The following is a 22,841-nucleotide window of genomic DNA, read 5'->3' on the forward strand; positions in this document are numbered from 1 at the left end:
AGGTTTCCAGGAAGCACCAGGAATAGCCAAGAAACAAGCAAATACAGTTGCATGCACAGATGAATGGACTCCACCCCCATCTGGGCCCCACCGTGTTAGAACCCAGAGCCCTTGCCTTTCTTAGAATGGTTTGACTGGGAGTTAGGAGCTAACCCTACCTGGGACCCACAGAACCCCAGACCCCCGCCCCAATCCCGCCCTACCCTCTTCTTAATTCCAGCTCCTGTCTGTGCAGGGCTCACACTTTAATTTCCACTCCAAGGCAGTCCCTTGCCAGACCTCAAAAGAATTCGGTTTGCAAGTTGAGTCCAGCAGCAGTTTTGAGAGAGACCTTTGTTGTGCTGTAGACTTCCTGCTTCGTGTCACGAACTTGTCTTCTAGGAAGGGCGCCTGTGGCAGGGTATGTGATGGGTTTTCTTTATGGAAAAGTTTAGCACTCACTTAGTAATTCCGTATTTAAACACACCTCCCACATGCCGGGCACCGTGCTGGGATGAGTCAGACCTGGACCCTGGCCTTCTCAGAGTCAGGCTGGGCGAGTGGGGGGTGTGGTTCGGGTCATTGTTCTGCTGGGGAAGCCCAGAGGGCCTTAGGAGCATGTTGGAGGCGGGTGTCGGGGTAAGGCCAGAGGAGGGCTTTTCATTTGTTGGGAAGCCGGTAGTCTCAGAAATTTTGGCAGTGTGTTTCCGGTTATACTTTAAAGAAGGAATATGGTGTCCCCCTGATTCAGACTAAGAAGCTCCCCAGTCAGCCACGTCTGGGGGGCGAGTTATGTTGGGCAGGTGGAAGGGAGAGGAGATGCTGTGCTGGGGACACTGCTCTGGGGAGCTCCGCCACCCGCTGCGAGTTCCCACTTAGAACTTCTTAGTTCTAACCTTCCCAGTATGTTCCATGGGAAGCTAGACTTCAGGTACCTCCACAGAGAGTTGTCGGTGGATGTCTGCACAGGGAAGGCCTCCGCTTCTCACTGCAGCCTGACAGTGACATCAGCCCATCAGAGGCTCCGAGAAGCGCGCCAGTAAGGGAACAGGAACGTGCGCCGCTCTTCCCTAACAGCTGTGTGTGCTGTCCTTTCTTCCCTGGAATCCCCGGGTGCCAGAGGGCTGCGTGTGCTGCCTTTTCAGACCTTGTCTCCACGCTTCTGTGAGGAAGGGGCAGTCCAGCGCCCCAGAGGGTCTCCGACTCCCTCCTTTCACCCCCTCCCCTCCTGCGGGCTGTTCAGGTTTTGGTTTTGGTTTCAGGCCTGCTTCTTGTGTTGGTTGAGCGCCGCCTGTTGGCTGTATCACAGAAGCCTGGGGTGCCGGGCGACAGCTGGACATGAACGTCAAGCAAGAGGGAAGCAGCCAAGCAGCTGAGGAGGAGGAAGACGAGACCCCATACCCTGTCAGATTTGGTTCCTAGCCCCCGGGTCTCCCCTCTCTCCGAATCTTCCCCCCGCATGGTGGGTAATCATGCTGTTGCTGTCACCTGGAAGGCGGTCTTGTGCTCACACCGGCCGCTTTGTGTTCAGTGTCGAGCAGCAGTGAGGGTGGGTTTATATCTAAACCAGTGGTTGGTTCCTAACAGGACGTGGCAGATCACCAATGGCTCTCCTCCCAGGAGTCGTTGTTTGCCGTCCCATCCCTCCTCCTGCTCTGTCCTCCGCAGCCCTCTCTGCAGGTAGAGAAGCCGGGGCAGGATTCTGGTCCTGCTGTACAGAGAAGGGGCTGTTTGAATCCTGGCCTTCCACCCGAGGAAGCTGTCAGTTATACCTTAAGGGTATAAAAAGATGGGAACAGTTTTCTGTTTTGTTTTTTCCTGGAACCCCCCGCCTGGCCAGACATGGGGTTGCTGGAAGATGTGGCGGAGGAGGGGAAAGAGAGTCGGTTTTGCCCAGAGGTGGGACCTGACGTTCTCTGGTGTACGCTCTGCCCTCCAGCCTGGCCTAGAAGCGCGCCCCCACTCCCCTCACCGCCTCCCCCACCTCCCCGGTCTCCAGCCGTACCGGGTACTTTCCCTGCCTTCGCTGGGCCTGTTTTGCCAGCACAGGCCTCTCCCTCTCTCCTTGGTTTCGATAAAATTTCCTTATCCTCTAGACCTTAGCTTAGATGTCACCTCCTCCAGAAAGGCTCTCATTGACTCCTCAGACGGGGTTGGTCATGGTGGCCGTGTTCCCACAGCCCTTTGCTCTTGTTTGAGACACTCAGCACACAGGCAGGACTGACACGCTGTACAAGGGCCAGACTCATCCGCCTCGTCCGTCTCTTTCCTTCGCTTCCAGTGGGGGCACAACACACAGCAGGCACTTCACGTTTGTTGAATGAGTAATGGACCCAGGCCCTGCCTTCCCAGCATTGAAGCAGGGGCTGCATGGGGTCAGGGCTGCCCTTTGCCCGGGTCTGTGTTTGCTGATACCGTGAGTGGGCACCTGGGTGTCAGCTTTTCCTCCTGGGGAGGAGGAGGAGCAGCCCATGGCAGTGGTGCAAACACAGAAGCGGACACTGCAGGTCAGGGGGTGTTGACCCGGGCCTTTCGGTAATAACTTAAATCCGGATCATTGAGGTGGTTATTAGTATCTTACGTGTATGTTTTACTTTAGGTTTCACGTGTCCTGTATGTCTAAGAATGTGTGTACCTTTAGTCCTTATTAAGATACCCTGGAGGCGGTGGTGGTACTGTGATTCCACACAGGAAACTGGCGTGTCCGAGCAGCTGGGTGACCATAAACGCCCACAGGCAGTGTGCGACCGGGCTGCAGCGGCTCCGGGACACCGGGCCACGGGCCGGGGGGGGCGGAGGGAGAACGGAGGGAGAGGTGCCTTTAGACTGGGAAGAGAAGGGGGAAGAGGGCGTGGGGCTGGCTCAACAGCCCTGACCCTTTGAGCTGAGGCGGCCGCTGTCTGTCTGTCCCTCAAGGGCTTAGGGATTTGCTGTGACATTTTCTCTGTGGGTGTCATGGCCTTCTGGCCTATAATCCAAAGCCTGGCCCGGTGCTGACTTGGGTTGGGGGAGGCATGAGGTTTGCCAGGTGCACAGCCAAGGGCTTCTGCTTTATACACCAGGTGTTCAAGTTCAGGTAATGTTTATCACTCCGGCGCTGTCTTCGAAGACCCCGGCTGATGTGAGACTGCTGGCACGTCTCTGCTTGTCCCGTGGGATTTCCGAGTGGGTTTGGAGAAGCGTGGGGCTGTGGCCTGCAGTGATGTAGAGCCCACAGAACCCTTTGGTGTGGACCAGAAATAGTGCCTCGCCCATCTCAAGCCAGCTGCTCAGAGGTGGCTCCTGGCATAACCCTTGGGAAGCTCAGCTGTCTGAGAAGGCTGCGCCCCACGCAACAGGCCGTGCCTGCTGTTAGCTTTGTTTGCAAGAGCCCTTCAACTCATTCCGTGAAGAATTACTCTGGGAGCCCCTGCTCTGTGCCAAGCTCTGTGCCGGGCGCTTAGGGCGAGGATGGCTGAGGGGCCCTCCCCTCGAGAGGCTGCGGTCTAACGGCGGGACGTGTAGGTCTGGGCATGGCTGCTCAGGGTGTGGATGAGCGCTGTCCTCGAGGTTTGAACAGTGCTCAGGGGTCATGAGGGCATTGGCGGCAGCCTGGGAGAGGCGGTGCTGGCTCAGAGGTGGTGGTGTTGGAGTATCATTTTGAAGGATGAGCAGGTGGCCAGGGGCAGAGGGAGCTCCGTGAAGAGTAAGGACCAGGAATCAGGAGTGCAGGGGCCTGGAGGCAGGAGCGGGTCCCGCAGGTTCTAAGGCCACTGGGACACTTATGTGCCTGGACTGTAGGTGCCTTGTGGGGACTGGTGACAAAAGAGGTGGCCGAGATCAAATTCGAGGAATTCAGTGGTCAGCAGACTTCTTTTTCTCCCTCCAACTTTATTGAGATCAAGTCGACATATAACGTTGTGTAAGTTTAAGGTGTACAACATAATGATTTACCACACATATGTAATGCAAAATCAACAGATTTGTTTACTTTTAGTTATGGAAAATTTAAAAAATACTCAAAAGTAGAAACAGACTAGGATGGTGAACCCCTGTATCATCACCTGGCTCCAACAGTTACCAACCCAGTCCTGTTTCCGCCATTCCCGCCTCAGCGCCCTGCCGCCGCCTCCGACCCCGTATCACTGAAGAAATCCCAGAGTGCCTTGTGTGTTCTTTCCGTCCTAGCCTGTGGCTTGCAGTGAATTAACCCAGAATTTTGAGTCCTGGGTTCAGGTGGCACTTTTAGATTCCATTTCTTCCTAGGGAAGCCACTGAGTGTCCCCTCTTCATTTTACCTTTCAGTGGGAAGTTGGTGTCTCCAAAGTGGAAGAATTTCAAGGGCCTGAAGCTCCAGTGGAGAGACAAGATCCGGCTCAACAACGCCATCTGGCGGGCGTGGTACATGCAGTGTAAGTGCCGTGGGGCTGGGGCCGGAGACCCTCCCTTCTGCCACCCGGAGGCCGTTGCACCTCGGGGCCTGGAGCCCGCAGCCCGCTCCTGGGACGATGTGGTCAGACAGAAGCCTCTCTCGTGCAGTCTGCAGAGAGAGGAAAACCAAGACAAATCCGGGTGAACTGGACGCTTACTGCCGTCAGCACGGGGGCCCAGTCAGGCATCTGTCGTGAAGGTGCCCATGGTCTGCAGGGGGCGATAGCCGGTTGCTCCCACCCTCCTAAGATGATAAAGGCCCAGTGACGTAAAGGCAGAGGAGGCGGGAGGGCTTAGCTCTTTGCCAGGGAGTCAGGACAGGTGTCCAGCCGAGAGGTAACACGTGGAGAGCCAGGGAACAGTTCCCATTTTCTGCAGGTCTAGAAGGATGCAGGCCCAGCCCTTGTTCTGTGTCCAGCTGGCCTGGGTGCTGCTGGACCCAGTGACATCTGCAGGAGATGAGTGGGCTGGGGGTCCCTTGGCTCAGGCCGGTGTTTCTCGTGATCAGTCAGACTCCCTTTCTTGCCCACATGTCACCAACAGTCTTTCCTGTGACCTGGACCCCTTTACTTCTCTGAAATCTTGTTTTCCAAGGGAAGGAGAAGGAAAGGTCACCTGGAAGGGCCCCACCTGAAGGGAGGGATGTGAGCAGAAGGTGCGGGGTTCCCTCAGGGGGCCCCATCACAGCGATGGTGTCTCATCCTCTCCCCACCCAGATTTGGAGAAGCGCAAGAACCCCGTGTGCCACTTTGTCACTCCGCTAGATGGCTCCGTGGAGGTGGACGAGCATCGCCGGCCAGAGGTACCTGGCACGAGTGACTCCCGAGGGCTGGGAGCAAGAGCTGGGCCCCGCAGAGGGAGGCCGCAGGGCAGAGTGCAGGGCTGCACTGTCCTGGCAGCCGTGTGACCCCAAGAAGCAACGGGCGTGTAGGGGGCAGGTGGCCTCTGACACCTCGCAAAGGTTCCCCCCTTCTCAGACCAGACTGACCCAAGGACTGAGGGGTTCTCCAGCCGGGACCTACCCTCTGCTTTAACATCGGTGTTTCTCTGGAAGTCAGCAGGGAAGGATGTTGACTGCTTACAAGGCATCTGTAACAATTAAAGAATAACCTCAAGAGCTTTATGTACCGAGAGGGAGAGATTAAAGGAACAGTAAATGAAAAGAAAAGCGAGTTACACAACAGTGTTTTAGGTTAATTTTTTAAAGGGTGTATCTATGTGGTCATACCTGCCTAGGAGATGTCTCAGAGGATATACGATAGCCTTTCCCTCGTGGGTACCTCTGGGGGTAGGATTAGGGCGAAGAGGAGCATCTTCACTTTCTGCCCTTCTGCATTGTTTTGGTTTTCTCCAAGCATGTCTTACTGTTACGATGAAAGGGGAAAACCTGGAAAGCAACCTAATGAAAGGCAGTTTGGAGCCGTGTGACTTGCTCTGGTTCTGATGGTGTTCAGAAGCATCCCTTTTTTAGGTCTGGTAATAATACTGCATTGTTCACTGTGAGGATTCTTCACTGTCAGAGACACACAGTGAAGTATTTACAGGAAAAGTTCTATGGCATTTATGATATCATATCTGGAACTTGCTTTAATATACCCCAGCCATAAAAAAAAAAAAAATAAAGGAATCCGAAAGCGAGGTGGGCTCTCCAAGGCCATCGTGAATCCCTGGTCACCAGAATTCTTCAAGGACATCGTGGAAGGACCCCCGCCTTGCACGGTGGGAAGGTTGAGCGAGCTCTTGGAGATCACTTTCCACCTGAGACTTCTGTGACTGGCTGTTCCGTTTTGTCCTTTGAAAACACAGCAGAGGCTCAGGGCGTTGGAGAGCCTGCCAGTCTCTGTAGGTTCCTCCAGCACCAGGAGGGAGGGCTCTCTGCTTCTCCCCTGCCAAGCACTGTCTGACCCCTGCTCCAGCCCAGACTCCAGGACCTGGGTCCCCAAAGCCCCCTGGGTTATCGCAGGCCGTGAAATGAAGGCACAGGAGAGGGACTCACACTGTGAACGAAGCTGTAGGCCCATGGCAGGGTTCTCGGAGCGGGTGGCCCGGGCCTGACTGCTGGAGCCAGACGCTTGTGAGTTCGCGGGGTGCGTTCTGCTGACGAAGCCCGCCGCGCCTGCACTCTGACCCGCCTCTCTCCCACAGGCCATCACCACGGAAGGGAAGTACTGGAAGAGCCGCATTGAGATCGTGATCCGGGAGTATCACAAGTGGAGAACCTACTTCAAGAAAAGGGTACCCGGCCCGGGCCCCAGGGAGAGTACGCTCGGGAAGCCCTTTAGGGGAGGGGACGCGCGCTGCATTCAGAGCGCTGGCCCTGAGGCTGTGGCCCGGAGCTGTCCCCAACGGAGCCCAGCGTTCTGGCCCAGCCCAAGTGGTGGCCTGCTTTGGTTGTGTGACCTTTGCTCTCAGTTTCTCCACCTGTGTTGTGAGCCGGGCTGTTCTAAAATGCTGGTTGGGAATTGCCTCTGGGCCGTGCATCACCCTTGGGATAGCAGGAGCAGGATCCCTCTCCCCTCCCACCTCCCACAGAGAGAAGGCCTGGATGCTTCTGGAGGTCACCCACTTCCACGAGGGAGAGTCTGAGGGCCTCGTCCCATCCCGGGGCCCTGAGTGACCACCTTGTCCCTCTCTCTCCTTTTCTGCACAGCTCCAGCAGCACAAGGATGAGGATCTCTCCAGCCTGGCCCAGGTGAGCGAGCATGGCCCTGAGGACCCTCATGGGACACTCCCACCCTCCTTTGACAAGAAACAGCAATGACTTGGGTGGCCCACAGAGCAGAGGAAAGTGATGGAGACACGGACACTCCCTGTGGCAGAGGATGGACCACCCCCTTCTCAAGTGAAGGGCGTGAAGGAAAATAACCAGCTCCCTCTGCCAGCAGGCTGGAGGGGGTTGCTCCCCGCATTTCGCCACCCCCTCGCCCCATCTGTTACCTGGCAGCCCCTGCTGCTCTGGGGAGTGGGGTCACATAGTTCCCTGGCGTGACATAGTTGGAAGCTCCAAGTCACTGTCGCCCCTTTGACCTTTCCTTCCCCCTCTGTTGGTGGTAGGACGATGACATGCTTTACTGGCACAAACACAGGGACGGATGGAAGACTCCGGTCCCCATGGAGGAGGACACACTGCTGGACACAGACATGCTCATGTCAGAATTTGCTGACACCCTCTTCTCCACGCTTTCTTCACACCCGCCAGTGGCCTGGCCCAACCCACGCGAAATAGGTAACCTGCCCTCAGACCCTGGATTTGAAACGTTTCCTTCTCGGCCAGGCCCCGGGGCCAGCTTCGCCTCAGGGCCGAATCTGAGGTGCTGCGATCGCTAGTTTAGGGTGAGCGGCGAAGAGGATTGGCCAGCCTCCTTGATATGTGAGGGCCCCATACACTGAGCCTCCCTGGGCCCCCATCAGGCCCGTGGTACCACTGCTAGAAAACAGAAGACAGTGGGGGGTTTGGTCTGAACCAGTTCCACATTTCTAATACTGTCCCCTCAGCAGTGCCTGGCTGAATGACAGGGCCTGTAACTCGTGCTCGAGGAAATCAGTTGGGTTCTTGGGACGGCCCCTCACCTGGCAGTGAGCAGCCGTCTGGTTAATCCCTCAGAGAGGGGCCCGCAGACTGAAAATTCGAACGGGATGGGGAGGTCCCTGCTGTTCCCCGATGCTCAATTTACCTTTCCTGTGAAAACTCTCTTTCCTGCCTTCTGAGGGTGGAGAAGGCCCATCAGCCAACAAGAAAGTAGAAACCCCAGCCAGCTGCCTACGCTTCTCCTTGGAAGAATCTAGAATGTGAGCAGGGCCAGGAAGATGCTTTCCAGGCCCTTTGCATGTTCCTACAGCACAGTCTGAGAAGGCAAAATAATTCCTGTCTCCTTTCTGATTCTTACAGCACATCTGGGAAATGCAGACATGATTCAGCCAGGGCTGATTCCTTTGCAGCCCAACCTGGACTTCATGGACACTTTTGAGCCTTTCCAGGGTGAGGACAGGGGGCAGGCAGAGAGCATGGCTGCCTGCGTCTCACTTTGCTCAGGACAGTGGAGGCGCGTCCCCATCCTAGAGGGAACTGTTAGAAAGGGCCAGGGGGAGGACTTAGAATTTTTCCAGACCTGCTTTCGTTTGTCTGTTAGTTTTTGGTGGTAATTGCAGGGTCTGGGAAGTGTTTCTGGGCCGTTGTTCTCTCTCAAGGAAGAGAGCGTCTCATTCTGTCTCAGAGCCTCGGGTGTGGCCCTGACCATAAGCAGTTCTCCCTCTGGGCAGCAGAGGGCGCTGACGACACAGCTGCCTCCTGGCAGTTCCCTGCAGTTAGAACTGGTCCTAGAGCTCCCACCATTGTAAGGACAGGTGCCACCCAGGCCTGGGAGTGTTTCAGCGCCCGCACTGGTTGCCAGCATGTGCAGCTCCAATCAGAGGGCCCCTTTCTGCAGAGTTACCTCAGCGGGAATGCCCTCTGGCGTGGCATTCCTCGGGCTAAAGTAGGGTTCAAAGCCCGATTTGTTTGTATCTTGATTCCATGAAGTGTTGGGCACACAGAACTCACTGGCCCCCGATGTTGTCTTTCAGACCTCTTCTCTTCCAGCCGCTCCATTTTTGGCCCCGTGCCGCCTACACCCGCCTCAGCACCTGCACCAGATCCCAACAGCCCGCCTGCGCAGGTAGAGGGAGTTCGGGGGAAGGAGCCCTGGGCTGGTCAGCAGACCTTCACAGCCATAATCAGTCAGAAGTGGAGTGCTGAGGGCCGCTAGATCTAGTGCTGACCTCACGTGTGACGCGCAGGGAAAGGATTCTGGCCCCCCTTGAGGGTGTCCTTAGGTACCCACGAGGCGGGAGACTGTCGGTAAACGTATGCTTCCACCTGAGTCCCCAGATTACCCATGTGCAGCAAGCTCTGTTTGCACCAGTCAAGACAGGACTAGTGAGACAGCAAAGGAAAACATGAATCACTAATAAAAAGGTTCATGTATTTCTTTTGCTTTTTACTTAGCACTCAACGCAAGTTGGTTACCAGGTACTGGAGCCACAGATGGCTCTTTGCCCTTAAGAGACTCTCATGCTGGTGCCCAGATCCAGTCATTCACCCACCCGTGACCTGGCCCCCTCTCCCTCCATCAGACTCCGGGAAGACTTTCTTCTATAGAGACTGAGATCGGAACAGTGGATTCCTTACAGGGTTTCCCTTTTAGGAAGAGGTGACCCCTCTCTAGAAGTTGATATGTGAAACTGTCCTGGCGGAGCCTGGTGAGCAGCTGCGATCCAGGCTGCCCCTGGTGTGTAACAGAAGATGGCAGGGGCTTTGGGGGGACCCCACTGGACTCCAGAAACAAGATATTCCCAGGCCGAGAGCCAAGTGTGAGCAGAGAGCCACTGTGTCTGAGCCCTGTGTTATCACTGAGTTCCCAGGGGAAACAAGACCCGGGGAGACGCAGATCCATCTCCCCCAGATTAGCAGTCCCAGGGACAGGAGCTGTCACCTCTGTCCTTTCGCCCAGGGCACCATCCCAGACGCCCAGCGTACGACGTTGGACTTTGTGGTGTGCAGCGCTAGGGAGCGTCGCAAGCTGGGTGACTCCAGCATTTGTTCCTCACTTCTTCTCTTCCTTTCCCAGGAGGCCATCCTGCCAACCCCTGCTCTCCCCAACGTGAGCCTGCCTGATGGCTTCATCGCCACCCCTGTGGCCACTGCCCTGGACCCCATGAGCGGGCAGGGCTGTGAACCCACCTCCCAGCCTGGAGACCCCTTTATCCAGCCCACAGACTTGGGTCCCTCCGCGCCGCCACTGAGTGTCCCCCAGCCTTACCTCCCTGTGCTCACCATGCCCTTGCTGCCACCCAGCCCCACCCCAGCACCTCTTTCCCCTGCCTTGCCTCTAGGCCCTCCTCCTGCCTCTGCCCTGAACTCCCCAACTGCACCCACCTTCCTGCAGCCACAGAAGTTTGCTGAAGTCAGCAAGCCACCCTCCGTCATCACCCACACGGCCTCTGCTACCCTCACCCACGATGCCTCTGCCACCACCTTCAGCCAGAGCCCGGGCCTTATCATCACAACCCGCTATCCCGCCCCCTCCACGTCGCCCTGTGGCCTGGCGCTGTCGCCAGTCACCCGGCCTCCGACGGTTGGGCCTCCCCAACCCCGTCTAACTTTTGTGCACCCCAAGCCCGTATCCTTGCCTGTAGGGAGGCCCAAGCAGCCCCCCAAAATAGTGCCTGCTCCCAAGCCAGAGCCTCTGCCCGTGGTGTTGAAGAATGCTTGCATTGCCCCAGGTGAGTCAGGTGGAGGGTGGCCAGGCGGGACGGTCCCCCGCACCCCCTTCCCCAGGGTATTTCCCGTCTGTGGGGCTTGTAGATTCATGATGCACACACACTGATGTGAAGCAAAAGGGTTATGGAATGCTGCATGCGTATGCTCTATTTTCTATTCTGTGTTCTTTTAAAGTTAGAGTCTCAGTCCAGTTTGAAAAAACATGGTCCTGGTCATCTCCTTCCTGAGTCTAATCTGTCCCCTCCATGGAGAAGCTGCAAAAATGTAGCTTTGTCCCTCTGGCCCTGCACTGAGGGGGTGCTGTCTCAGTGGGAGCCCCCCATGCAGACTGGCTGGGCCCAGGTTCGGTGTGGGCGTCAGGAGCAGGCCTGCAGCTGGGGCCTCCACCCTCACCACCCCCTGTTCTGGCAGCTCCCTTTCCAGGACAGCCGCAGGCAGTGATTATGACATCAGGTCCTCTGAAGAGAGAAGGGATATTGGCTTCTACCGGGTCGCAGTCCAACGTGGTCATCACACCTGCTGCCATCGCCAGGGTGAGGAGGCCCCGGACAGACCCTGAGCATCCTTATAACCCAGCGTGCCCTCACCCACATGACCGTGGCCAGGGGTGACCCCTCTCTCCTATGTCACCTCAGGCTCCTGGAGTCACAGAGTTCCACAGTGGCATCCTGGTGACAGACCTCGGCCACGGCTCGGGCAGCCAGCCCGCCCCCGTCTCGCGGCTCTTCTCTCCCAGCGCAGTGCAGGACTCCCTGGTGAAGGGCGAGCAGGTCCCGCTGCACGGGGGCGTTCCTCAGGTCCCTGCCGCCGCCTCCAGTGAGTGTCCCCCCGGGTGGAACAGTTGGGACTCCGTAAGTGGAGTGAGCGGGCCCGCTCCTGGACTGGGGGTGCTGCCGTGGGTACCTGGGGTGGAGCCTGGGCTGCCAGGCCAGGCAGTGAGGTCTCATAAGCTGCTGGCGGCCCGGGCTAGGGACACGCTCAGCGAGAGGCAGGACAAACCTGCTGTGGAAAAACAGCAGGCGCGTGGCGGTGCAGGCAGCTCAGCCGCCAGCTCTGATCCAGAGAAGGGATGGAGGACTCCTTGTCTCCGGTTTACATGAGCCTAGGGTCGTAGCCACAGGAGCCCTGGCCCCGTCCAGCACCAGCACGGTTGTCCCCTGCCCGGTGCCGGTGCCGCGCCTCTGGGGCCCCTCCCTTCTTGCTTGGTCTCACGCCGGTGACACAGTCGGGGTAGGACTCATTTTTCCAGTGACATCTGAAGAGCCAAGAGGTCAGGGATGGAAGGTTTTTCCGAGGCTGGGGGTGGGGTTGGAGCCAGATGCCACATCAGGAAGGGGGACCCAAGTGTCGTCTTGTCCCCGGTAAAACCACGACGGCTGATCCCAGAGCTCTTTGCAGCATTGGCCTCCCTCTGCCTCGGGGACACACAGGAGGGGATCTCTACTTACAGGGGTCAGACAGAGGGACTTGTCCCAGGACAGATTTTGAGGAATAAGGACCTTCGTCTGAAAAGATGAAGACATAGACTAGTTATGAGTCAGGCCCTGAAATACCGTAACGGGGCTCGGGTAAACGCCGCCTTGTCCACGCAGGTGTGGAACCCAGAAAGTTAGGGCATCCCAGGAGGCTTGAGAGCAGGGTGAGGGGAAGGGTCAAGCAGAGAGGACCGGGATCAAGGCATCTGTGCTGTGAAGTGGGACCTGGTGGCATCTCCTGAGACTCAGGGCCTGGGTTGCGCTGGCCTGGGCCGCGCTGGCCTGGGCCCCTGGTTTTCTCTATTGTGTTCTTGGGGGTAAAAGAGTGTTTTTTTTTTTTTAATAAAAAAAATGTTGGGTGGGCAAGATTGAAAAAATGTAGAATTTAAAGAACAACAAAAAAAGAACAGACACCTGTGTCCTCAGCACCAGGGTGAGGAACTGGAGCCTTGCAGACACCAAGGAGCCCCTGGCCCCTCCAGGCTGCTTTGTGGGAGGCAGCCAGGAGGCAGGCCTCCTCTCGGAGCTCCCCAGCGACCTGTGACAGGCAGAGCACAGGCAATGACTCCACTCCACACCCAGCCAACCTTTGTCAGACCTTGCCCGGGCCTAACACACCCATGCCCATTCCGCACCCCCCACCCCTCACCCCTGCCAGATGTTGGCAGGATGTCTCTAGTGTTTGCTCTGGGGCCTTTATGGGAGGTTCAGGGTGGGTGTCCGTGTCTTGGGACCTGCTGGGATGAGTCCTCTGCGAGGCTGGGGCAGCCCTGCCGAGCTCACACCTCCGGCCTGTCCCTAAGGTGGGGGGTCTCTGCTCTTCTCAGGTCGAGACTGCCCGAACTCAGGGCAGGCCTCTCCGTGTGCTTCAGAACACAGCCCCAGTCCTCAGTCTCCCCAGAACAACTGCTCAGGGAAATCTGCAGACCCCAAAAATGTGGCTGCTTTGAAGGTATCACTCGAGCCTTAATTCCCTTGGAAGGATGGGGAGACAAGAGTATCAGGGGATCTCTGGGACAGCTGCATCCCTTACCAGAGACACGGGAAAGACCCGCGGGCTCCACGGGTGTCCCACCAGGCTGGGGCAGCGTCAGAAACAGACGTTTGCTGCTTTAACCTTGAGCTTGTAGGCTCCTCCCACTCCCCACCCACCACATAGCCCTGTGGTGACCGTGGGCCCTGAACCCAAGAGCCAGCACTGAGTCCTGTGGAGCCGGGGAGGGGAGGCAGCTGACCTGGGTCTGCAGAGGAGAGCTGTGAGGGTGGCGGGGAAGGGCCAATCGGCTGTGATAGGTCCTTGCTGTGCTCTGTTCTGCAGGGGTGGTTTTCTTAAGCCCTGTCCTGTCCCTCTCCTGGCTCCTGCTGGAGCCTTTTAGCTTTCTGTCACCCCACCTTCCACCTAGCTCTCTACGGCCACAGGGTCCTATTCTGGGCACCAGAAGGGAGGGGGCCCTGTGTTGCAGTAACAGTCAATTCCCCAGCAGAACCGGCAGATGAAGCACATTTCAGCTGAGCAGAAAAGGCGCTTCAACATCAAGATGGGCTTTGACACCCTCAACAGCTTGATCTCTAATAATACCAAGCTGGTAAGTAGCCTGGGGGTGTCATGCGGGCAGGGGAGCCCACAGGACCGGCAGACGCACAGGGTCACCGTGGCTGCCCTGACCCGGCCGCCCCTTCCAGACCAGCCACGCCATCACGCTGCAGAAGACCGTGGAGTACATCACCAAGCTGCAGCAGGAGCGCAGCCAGATGCAGGAGGAGGCCCGGCGGCTGCGGGAGGAAATCGAGGAGCTGAACGCCACCATCATGTGAGTCTCGAGCCTAGGGCTCCGCTCCAGGGGCCGGTCCCCTTCCTCACCTGTCCCTGAGACGTGGCCGGGTCCCGTAGTTGCCTCCTTGCTCAGCCCGGCAGCTTTATGCCGTCCTACACCCCAAGACCTGCCTGCTTGGCGCCCAAGCTCCCCCAACTCTTCTGTCGTTTCAGCTCCTGCCAGCAGCTGCTCCCTGCCACAGGCGTCCCCGTCACCCGGCGCCAGTGCGATCACATGAGAGACATGTTTGAAGAATATGTGAAAAGCCGGACCCTGCAGAATTGGAAGTTCTGGATTGTATCTTTGGGTTTTCTTTACTTGTCCCCCACCTCCCAACCAGTGCACTGGAACAGCAGGCACTGACCCTCTGGTTCCTTTAGGAAGATTCTCTCTCAGCGGTTGTCATTAAGTTTGCCAAGACAAGTAGTGCTGGTTTCTATCTCAGGAGGGAGGGGCCTGGTGAGGCCCATAGCGTGAAGCAGGCTGTCCTTGGTGACCGACTGTTCAGGTCCCCAGGGGCTCCCTGGGGACGCAGAGCAGGCCAGCTTTGTGCTCTGGGTCCTTGGAAGTAAAGTCAGTGCCGGAGCTGCTTGCAGGAGCAACAGCGTGGGAGGTAGGATCTGGTCTAACGCGTCCCGGCACCAGCTCTTGTCCCCACGGCAGCAGGGAGTGTGGTGCCCCCACAAACCAGGACCCACAAAACAAATACAGAGCCTGGATTTGAAGGCAGATCCCTCCAGGCTGTTCTCTGCGTTTATGCCACATGGCCTTGACTGCTGTAACAAGATGTGTATGCCTCCCTGCACTTGGCCTTCCGGGTGGCAGCAGGGCCCTTAGGGGGACAGCTCTGGCCTTGTCACTCCCCACCCAGCCTCCGCTGTGCCTCCGAGCAGACACTCTGCACACGGGCAGGGTCGGCTACCACACCCCGGCCTTGGGTCTGCTGGGCTGAGGGGGGGGTCACGCGGGAGGGGCAACTCCAGCATCGGCTCTGGCAGGGCAGGTGGTCTCTGTGTGCGCTAAGGGGCGGGTTTTGAAAGGAGAGATGACAGACAGCAGCCCAGTCCCCCTGCTTTGCTCTGGTCCCGATTCCAGAGCGGTGGCGGGGAGGAGGTTCCCTGTCAGCAGGCTGAGGCTGGGGGACCGTGGTCACAGCCTGAGCTCAGGAACAGTTAGGAGCTTTTAGGGGAATGGAAGGACACATGCCCGCGTCTCTGTCTGTCTGTGCAGTTACTTGCCAGTCCCCAGGGGAGCCGGTCACGGGCAGGCCTGTGACTGGACTTCACTCTCTCTGCGCTGGGTCTGTGTCTCCGGCCCCGTCCTCGCTCACCCTTTCTTTAACCCGAGTGCCGTGCAGTTCAGCGTCATCATCAAGCCGCTGTTTGAGTCTTTCAAGGGCGTGGTGTCCACCAGCAGCCTGGAGGAGCTGCACCGGACGGCGCTGTCCTGGCTGGACGAGCACTGCTCCCTGCCCATCCTCAGGCCAAGTGAGTGAGGGGCTGCATGGGGGCCATGGGGCGGTGGGGGCTTGGCCAACCCCTTCACACTAGTCCTGGAGCGAGGAGGGCCCTCAGCCGCAGGTAGTGCTGCAGAAAAACCCAGGCTCTGCAGACAGCCACGCAGCAGCCCAGGCAGGAGGGTGAGGCTGAGCCCCAGGCACCCACTGAGGGTGGGGGCGCGTCTCCCAGCGCCTCTCCTTGGCCCCCTCCCGGCAGATTTACTGAGAATCTACTGTTCGCCAGGCCCTGTACCCAGATGAGCTCCTGTGATAACTAACAGCTGTGCCCATTTACTAAGGTTGTCAACACATGATACTAGAACAGGGGGACAGGCAGGACCAGCCTGGGAGGCTCTGCTGGCCTGCAGGGTGGGGGACAGGGTTCCAGAGTTGTCCCAAAGGCCGAGGCGTAAGTGTGCAGACCTCAGCGGAGGGACTCCTGGTGTTAGGGCCTCCCCTGCCTCCGTGGGCGTGGGGATCACTGCACGGTGTCCGTGTGAAACCGCACGTTCTGTCCCTTGGGAGGCGGTGGCTGGCGTGCGTGCCGGGTCTGCAGGCCGACCCCCTCCTGTCTTGCAGCCGTGCTGAGCAGCCTGCGGCACCTGAGCACCACCACGTCTGTGCTGACGGACCCATCCCAGCTGCCGCGGCAGGCGGCGGAGGCCGTCGCCAGGACTGGCAAGAGGTCGGGGGAGTCATAGCGAAGCTAGCGGGCACGTGGCTGTGCGTGACGCTGTGGAGCCCCTGCCTGCCTGTGGGGAGGGGCCTGCGCCCCAGGCCTCTCCTGACGCAGAGCTTCAGGGCCTCTCTCCAACAGGGCCGCTCAGGACGCCGCGCTCAGGTCTGAGGCAGGTTCGGGTCCTGCCGCCAGCAATAGCCCAGCTTTGGGAACCCCTTGCTGTGAACTCTGACTCAGCGACCTCAGTCACCAACCTCCGTGCACTCGGGGCAGCCCAGCCCCAGGGGAGTGCCGTTCCTGTCCTGTCCTGTCCTGTCCTGCTGCCGGGATGTCGGGGCTGCTGCGCCAGCGCCAAGGGCAGAAGGGGCAGGAGGAGACAGCACCTGCTCCCGCGAGTTAGGAGACGTGAGGGCCCTTCCCGGCTCCTGTCTTGAGACTTACAGACGTTCCTCCAGTCGCATCTTGTGCACTCGCTCACCCTGCCCGTGGGGCGGTTGGGAGGCAACCTTCCTCCCCCGACGCTGACCTTATAGCTAGATTGGGTGTCTGCTTAGGCTTTGCACGGTCGACGGCCTTCTCCCACTGCACGGGCTGCCAGGGAAACCCCGCAACACAGTGTGCAACGCAGTGGGTGTGCATGCACGCGGAGGAGAGCAGAAGCACACGGCGGAGCTGCTGCAGGCTTGGAGAGCCCCTCGGGCGGTGCTTCCATCTGTTACGACTGCGTTCCGCTTGGTGTCACAGCTGTGCTGACGTGAGCGTCGCCTGGCGGGGGCTCGGTGTGGTCCCTTCTCCCTCATTCTCCACCTGCGTCCCAGCCGCAGTCGGGCCAGCGGCAATGTTTGATGGATGCTGCTCACCCTTCGGGCGCAGCGAGCATTTGAAAGCCCAGGCTCTGTGGTGCTGCCGTCGGCCTGGTTGCCTTGTCTGGATTGCTTAGCCGGGAGCCCCAGACCATGACAGTTCTCGGACCAAAGACGCCACCACGCCCAGCGTCCGCCCTGCCTTGTGTTTAGAGGCAGAAATTGAATGTCGCCAGCAGAAGTCCTCGGGGCTGTCTCTGGGCATCTCCCAGGTCAGACAGTAAAGAATTCCACCAGATTTAATCAGGTCGGGGGCAGCGGGCTGTTTCCCAACGTGGGAATTGCGCTTGGAAGGGTTCGGGGGTCGTGGCAGGAGGGGCAGGTCTGCAAGGGCAACTCCAGGTGGAAGGACGCTCTCTAACACTCAGGAAGCCCAGCCAAGGGTACCTTCTCGTTGCAAATGTGCTTTTCACGTCCTGCTGTGAAGTTCGGAGGCCAGCAGGCTTCCCGTTCAACCCCTGTCCTCTCCACCCGGGCAGCGCTGGGCAGGCCAGGGGTCCTGCTGGTCTTTGCAGAGCACAAGAGCCACATGAAGGGGTACCATGGGCCACCTGCGGAAGTTCGGATCCCCTCCAAGGCTCCCACTAGTTCCTGGGGGCCTGCGGAAGGCGCCCCTGGGGGCAGCTAGCCCCACCTCAGCCTCGACTGACAGAGGGTGGAGGCGGGTCCTCTCCCTGTCCAGGCCATGCCACCACGTCTGCCGCAGGTCACAGCCGGTCACCCGCTCTCTCATCTGTGCTCCAGCTCCTCTGCCTCCCCGGAAAGCGTGTTTACAGGCCTCCTGGATCACTCTCCTGGGGGCAAGCACAAGAGCGGCTGAGCCAGCCCTTAATTTCCACTGGGAAGTGGGGTGAGAACTCGGCCTTCCCCCAGGATGCACACGAGGTCACCCTTCAGAAGGGGAAGACCACTGCGGTAAGAACTCCGCGAGGCTCGAAAGGGAAAAAGGAAAACCAGAGGCGATCCCAGCTGTGAGGGCTCGTGGAGGGCCCAGCGCTCGGCCCGCCCCAGTTCCTGTGCCTTCGCCACCTGCGCAGGTGGCCGCAGAGCTCGGCCCTGTCACGACCTCTCCAAAATCAGTAGCTTTCTCCCCACCCCTTGCTGGGAGTCTTTTTTTAAAAAACTCCTTGGGATATAAAATTGGCCTCTTGCTTTGGCCTACCTCTCCCTCTCTCCCTTTTGCTGACTTAACGTTTGTGATTCTGTTTTGTGAAATATTTAAGGCTGTTAGGACGTGTGAGGCTTTGACGGGTGTGTGCGTGCGTGCGTGCGTGTGTCCCAGCAGACAGTTAAGATGGATGTCTTGTTTAGAGATATTTACTTAAATCCATTTCTCTCGGTGCTCACCATTATCACGGCTCTAGGGCCATAAAGCTGTATCTCTTCCTACAGACACAACTGTTTCTTGCCCAGGAAGTTTTCTTGTTTTGGAATCTTGCCCGATAAGATGGGAGCACAGCTTTGTCCTGTGTCCTGGGGTCCCAGGCCGGGATGCAGGGACCCCGGGGTGCTCTGCCAGCCGCCTGCAAGGGGTGCTGTGGTTTATTGATGTTCACTTTCCCCCTCCTGTCCCTGCTCCCATAAAAGAAACTTCAAAATGCTGACACTTTGGAGGATAAGAAAACCAACCTGAAAAGAAAAGGGAAAAAAAAAAAAAGCCTGCGTGGCACATACGTCTCTGAAAGTGTTTCTGTGAAATCTTTCTGTGGCATCAGCTCCCTTCCCACTGCCGGTCGCTCTTTGACGATTAGTGGGAAATGCAGGGAGACCGGGGCTTTCTCAAGTTGGCTGGCCCATCCCTCCTCAGTCTCAGGCAGGTTACACACCAGCTGTCATCCACCAGGGGCCCTCGTCGGGCCGGCGCTTTCCCGCGGGTTTTCACAACGCGGGAAGCAGGCCCTGCGTCAGAAGCCACTGTTGCTGTGAGCATCAGGTCTCGTCCTGGAGGGACTGGATGAAGTCCCCGCTGTGGTGTCCCTGGGGCCTGCGCGGGAGGAGGGCTGCCCCATGGCCCCCCACGTGTCCTCATGCACCTGGCTCTTTCTGCTTCCTGTCCTGGTGACCTGACCCCACCTCCCCTTCCTAGACAGAGGTCAGCCCTCAGGAGCTTTTTGCCCTGGCCGATAGAAATAGAAACTCAGAAACTTAGGGAACGTGGCGCTGCAAAGTGGTGCCCACCCCAGCCCCCTCTCAGCCTGCGTCTCTGCTCCTTGTGCCGGCTTTCAGCCTGGGTTGTGAGTCCCGAGGCCGCAGGCTTGTTGTCTTCAAGGTCACAGGTCTCACTGTGTCAGAGTGGAGCCGGGGCTGTCCCAGGGGCCCATCTGTGCGTGGCCTGCACACTCGCTCAGGGTGGATCGGTCCGGCGCTGGTTGACCTGCCCCACATCTGTTCTTTTATCCCATCCGGACTCCCGGGGGGCAGACCTGGAACATCGTCCCCACACCCCTCCCCTCCTGTGCGCACCTCGCTCCACCACGGTCTTCGTCCCACTGCCTGAGGCCCCCTAACAGCTGGGGTACGCCACGGCTCTCCTGTCTGGGGGCAAGAGTCGCCTTTCCCTAGAGACACCCCGCTTCCACCCAGCGCTTTGCCACGGGCGAGCCCTGCCCGCTGCTTGTCGGAGCAGCTTTGCAGAGCGCTTCCTTCGGTGGTCTCGCCGAGGAGGGAGAGCCGGGGAGCCCCGGTGTGGGCGTGTGGGCAGCAGTGGGCCATGGGTTTTGGTTTGGTGCCCCGATGCCTCAAATATTAGAGGATTTTCACCACATCTGAGCACAGAGGACAGGAGAGTGAGGCTGGTGGGTACCATTCAGTGGTTGCCATGGCGGCGACCCGCTTGGTAGGCAGGTTTGGGGGACCTGAGGGGCTCCAGGCGCAGAGAGAAGCCACATGACCCCAGGTGTGTCCGTGCGCATCGCCTGCCCGGTTTCCTTTTCCTTCTGAAGGCTTGGCTTTCCCAGCTCACCACACAGGAGCTCTGTCCTGTCAGGGCTTGTGAAAACCAGCCTTAGAAAAAGAAAAGGGAACTTTTCCTGTTGAATTGTTGGCTTTGACTGGTGTCTGTGTGTGTGTTTGTGTGTGTGTTTACCTAATGGGATTTTTATTTTTGTGGAATTGGTTCGTAATTATGTAGCAGAATTCACCTCCAACTCCCAGTCAGACTTTTGGTTCCAGGGTCAACACCAGGCATTGCTAATTTGGAGAATCCTCCACTGGGTTTCTGAACAGAGATGTATCGCTCTCAAGAGTTGAGGCTGTGGAGAGGGTTGGGAGAAACCGAAGTTTGAGACGATTCTGTAGAGTTTTACCTCCTGCAGTTAAAGGTCGGAAGGGCTCGGCCAGGGAGGCTCGACCCCTGGGCAGTGTTTCTGGCAAGGGAGCTGGAGGCAGCCTCTCCCCACCACACCTGCTGCTGCTTCGTCCCCATCTGCTCACGCCGCTCCTCGTGCTGATTTTGTAACGCCACAGCCGAAACAGCACGTTCTTTTCCTTTTTGGGGTTTCGTTTTTTCTGTCGTGAGCTTCGGTGACTGTGCCAGGGCTCCTGAGGGAGACAGTCTCCCCTCTTGGGCAGAAAAGCAAACCCCAAGAAGAGTCTTGCTTATCGGGGGCTCCCTCAGGCCTGCGCTGGCCCTTCATGCTCCACCTCGAGAAGCACGTTTCCACCAGCTGTGTTCAACACTACAATGCAGTTTAAAAACTATATTTGCATCCAAGACAATAAAAAGCCGTATTTTTTTGAAAAGCCTGTGATGTGTGGTCTCTGCCACCCTGTCGAGCTGTGGAATTACTGATAAAATGAGATCAGAGCAAAGTGATGCCCATGACTGACAGGCTCATCCCGGCCTTGGGGCAGGAGTGAGGAGAGAGGCCCGAGTGCCAGACGCTCCGGAGCTGTGTCCCAGCAGACGGCGGTCCTGAAGGGAGGCCTCCGCTGAAAGGCCAGTGTGACAGACCCTGCCCGCGAACTCACCCGGGCCTGATGCCCCAGGCCTTTCCTTGTGGACAGAGTTCAGTGGTGCTGATGCAAACTGCCTGTGTCCACACGTGGAACTTGGGTAGCCTGCGGCCTTTACAGGGTGGTCTTGAGGTTCTCTTGAAGCTAGTACCTCGGGTGCTCGGTAACCCGCGAGGCACCGCGTTTAAGAAAGCCAGGCTATTACCAGCGTGGCCATGCCCACTCCAGGACAGGGCCGGGCCTAGGTCGCGGTGGTGCCCCGAGGGGCAGTGGGCTCTCTGCTGACTCTGGACCCAGCGCCGTAGACCGAAGGTGCTGGTGTGCTGTCCAGCAGGGGTGTCGCTTTGTTGTGCTGAGACCTGGATGATCTCTGTTTAATCTCAAAGCATCTCTTTGTCCTGCCGCCTTCCTGTGCCTACTCAGTTCCTCCCTGCTCCCTGGGCCTGGGTAGGGTGACCCTGTAGGATGAGTTGTTCAGGCCACCGGCCCCTGTACAGAGCTGCTGGCTTGTTTTCACTGCACAACTGCCCAGATCCGTATCTCTCGACTAAAATGCAGTGGGGCTGAGGCACGCTCTTGTCTGATCAAACCCCTACGCCTTCCCCAAGGGAAAAGTTTTCATGACACAAAGCAAGATTTGGGGCCTTGAGAACCAGGGGCCCTAGAGAGAGGTGAGTGGTTCATGGACTCCTTTGGGCTAAGGACCTCGGTTTCTGTTGAGATAATCAGTGGGAGTTAGGGTGGTTCTAACTTTCTGAGCCAGCCCCATGGTACATGTGGACTCTAGAGAGCTACGTGGGGCATAGTTGGAGAGGAAGGTGGAGGCTGGATGCTGGGAAGGGGGGAGCCGTGTGTCCAGAGGGAGAGGCCAGAGCACTGACCGTTCCTCAGTGTCAGGCCCTGGGCCACCTCAGGTTCTGGGCAACTCCCAGGGCAGTGCTGTGGTGGTTCTATTTTACAGAGGAAGAAGTCAAAGTCATTTGCAAGGTGGGGAGGCTACATGGGTGAGAGTGAGAAGGCTAAACATTCCTTTATCTTGTAAACGGCCTCTCCATCCGCCAGAGCCAGAGGCAGGTCCATCAGGTCCCCTCTCCCTCCCCCCAGCACCAAGTCCTGTCAAGTTTTCTCCATCCCCTTTGGCATCATCGCCCAAGTCCAGGCTGCCATCCTCTCTCAAGTTCACGTGACAACGTCCTCCATCCCTTCTCTGTCTGTAGCCTCTTACGGTCAGCACGAGCTGGAGGAAGCCACAGTCCAGCCACCGGACTCCTCGACTCAGACCTTGAAGGGCTTTCCAGCTGAAGGTCAGTCCACCCTGCCCTGTTTTGCCATCCTGTCCTACCTTGCCTTCCCAGCTTCATTTTTGCTCTTCTCAGTTTCTTGAACATACCACGCTTTGTTTTGCTGTTTCACTCCAGGTTTTACCAAGGCCTCTTTCCTCTGCCCTAGCCTTTCCCTGTCTGCACCCCTTTTCCTGGCTAGTCTCTCTTCTTCCTCGCGATCTTAGTCTTTAAACGTCAGTTCTCCAGAGACCAGCCCCTTGTCCTCCCCCACGCACAGGCACACGTGTACACACACCCCTGCGCGTGCGTGCATGCACATGAGGGGTCAGGCCCCAGGGAAGCCTGAGTTTCCTCCGGACGCCGGCCGTGTTTGCCATCACCATTTATCTTCCCTACCAGGGCGAGGTGCCCTTAGCCACTGCTGTGCCCAGCACAGAACCCACAGCAGATGCCCAGGGGACCCACCTGCTCAGTGAGCCCTCAGTGCACCGGTCCACAGCCCAGTGGCAGAGGGTGTGGGGAGCCTGATGAGACGGGCGTGGAGGTGAGGGGGCAGCTTGAAGGTCTAGACATCAAGCTAAGTAGGTGTCTTGCAAGGTGGGTGCCTATTTAATATAAAACATCGAC

General features: G+C 58.1%; 1 protein-coding gene across 2 annotated transcripts in view; it reads left to right on the top strand.

The window, feature by feature from the left end:
- Positions 1-20,718, top strand: part of MLXIP (MLX interacting protein) — a 53,276-nt gene extending 32,558 nt beyond the window's left edge. The window contains exons 2-17 of one of the 2 annotated variants that reach the window (XM_072953714.1): positions 4,264-4,370; positions 5,106-5,191; positions 6,535-6,624; positions 7,040-7,081; positions 7,444-7,615; positions 8,279-8,368; positions 8,953-9,044; positions 9,996-10,650; positions 11,060-11,181; positions 11,284-11,464; positions 12,951-13,075; positions 13,605-13,709; positions 13,807-13,934; positions 14,111-14,234; positions 15,295-15,424; positions 16,015-20,718. In XM_072953714.1, the coding sequence (XP_072809815.1) occupies positions 4,264-4,370; positions 5,106-5,191; positions 6,535-6,624; positions 7,040-7,081; positions 7,444-7,615; positions 8,279-8,368; positions 8,953-9,044; positions 9,996-10,650; positions 11,060-11,181; positions 11,284-11,464; positions 12,951-13,075; positions 13,605-13,709; positions 13,807-13,934; positions 14,111-14,234; positions 15,295-15,424; positions 16,015-16,136 (2,371 nt within the window). In that variant the 3' untranslated portion in view covers positions 16,137-20,718. The remainder of the gene's footprint in view (positions 1-4,263; positions 4,371-5,105; positions 5,192-6,534; positions 6,625-7,039; positions 7,082-7,443; positions 7,616-8,278; positions 8,369-8,952; positions 9,045-9,995; positions 10,651-11,059; positions 11,182-11,283; positions 11,465-12,950; positions 13,076-13,604; positions 13,710-13,806; positions 13,935-14,110; positions 14,235-15,294; positions 15,425-16,014) is intronic. The other variant, XM_072953716.1, reaches the window with a different exon arrangement.
- Positions 20,719-22,841: the final 2,123 nt, after the last annotated feature.

Source organism: Vicugna pacos, chromosome 32 (assembly GCF_048564905.1).
Source record: "Vicugna pacos chromosome 32, VicPac4, whole genome shotgun sequence".
NCBI classification, from domain to species: domain Eukaryota; kingdom Metazoa; phylum Chordata; class Mammalia; order Artiodactyla; family Camelidae; genus Vicugna; species Vicugna pacos.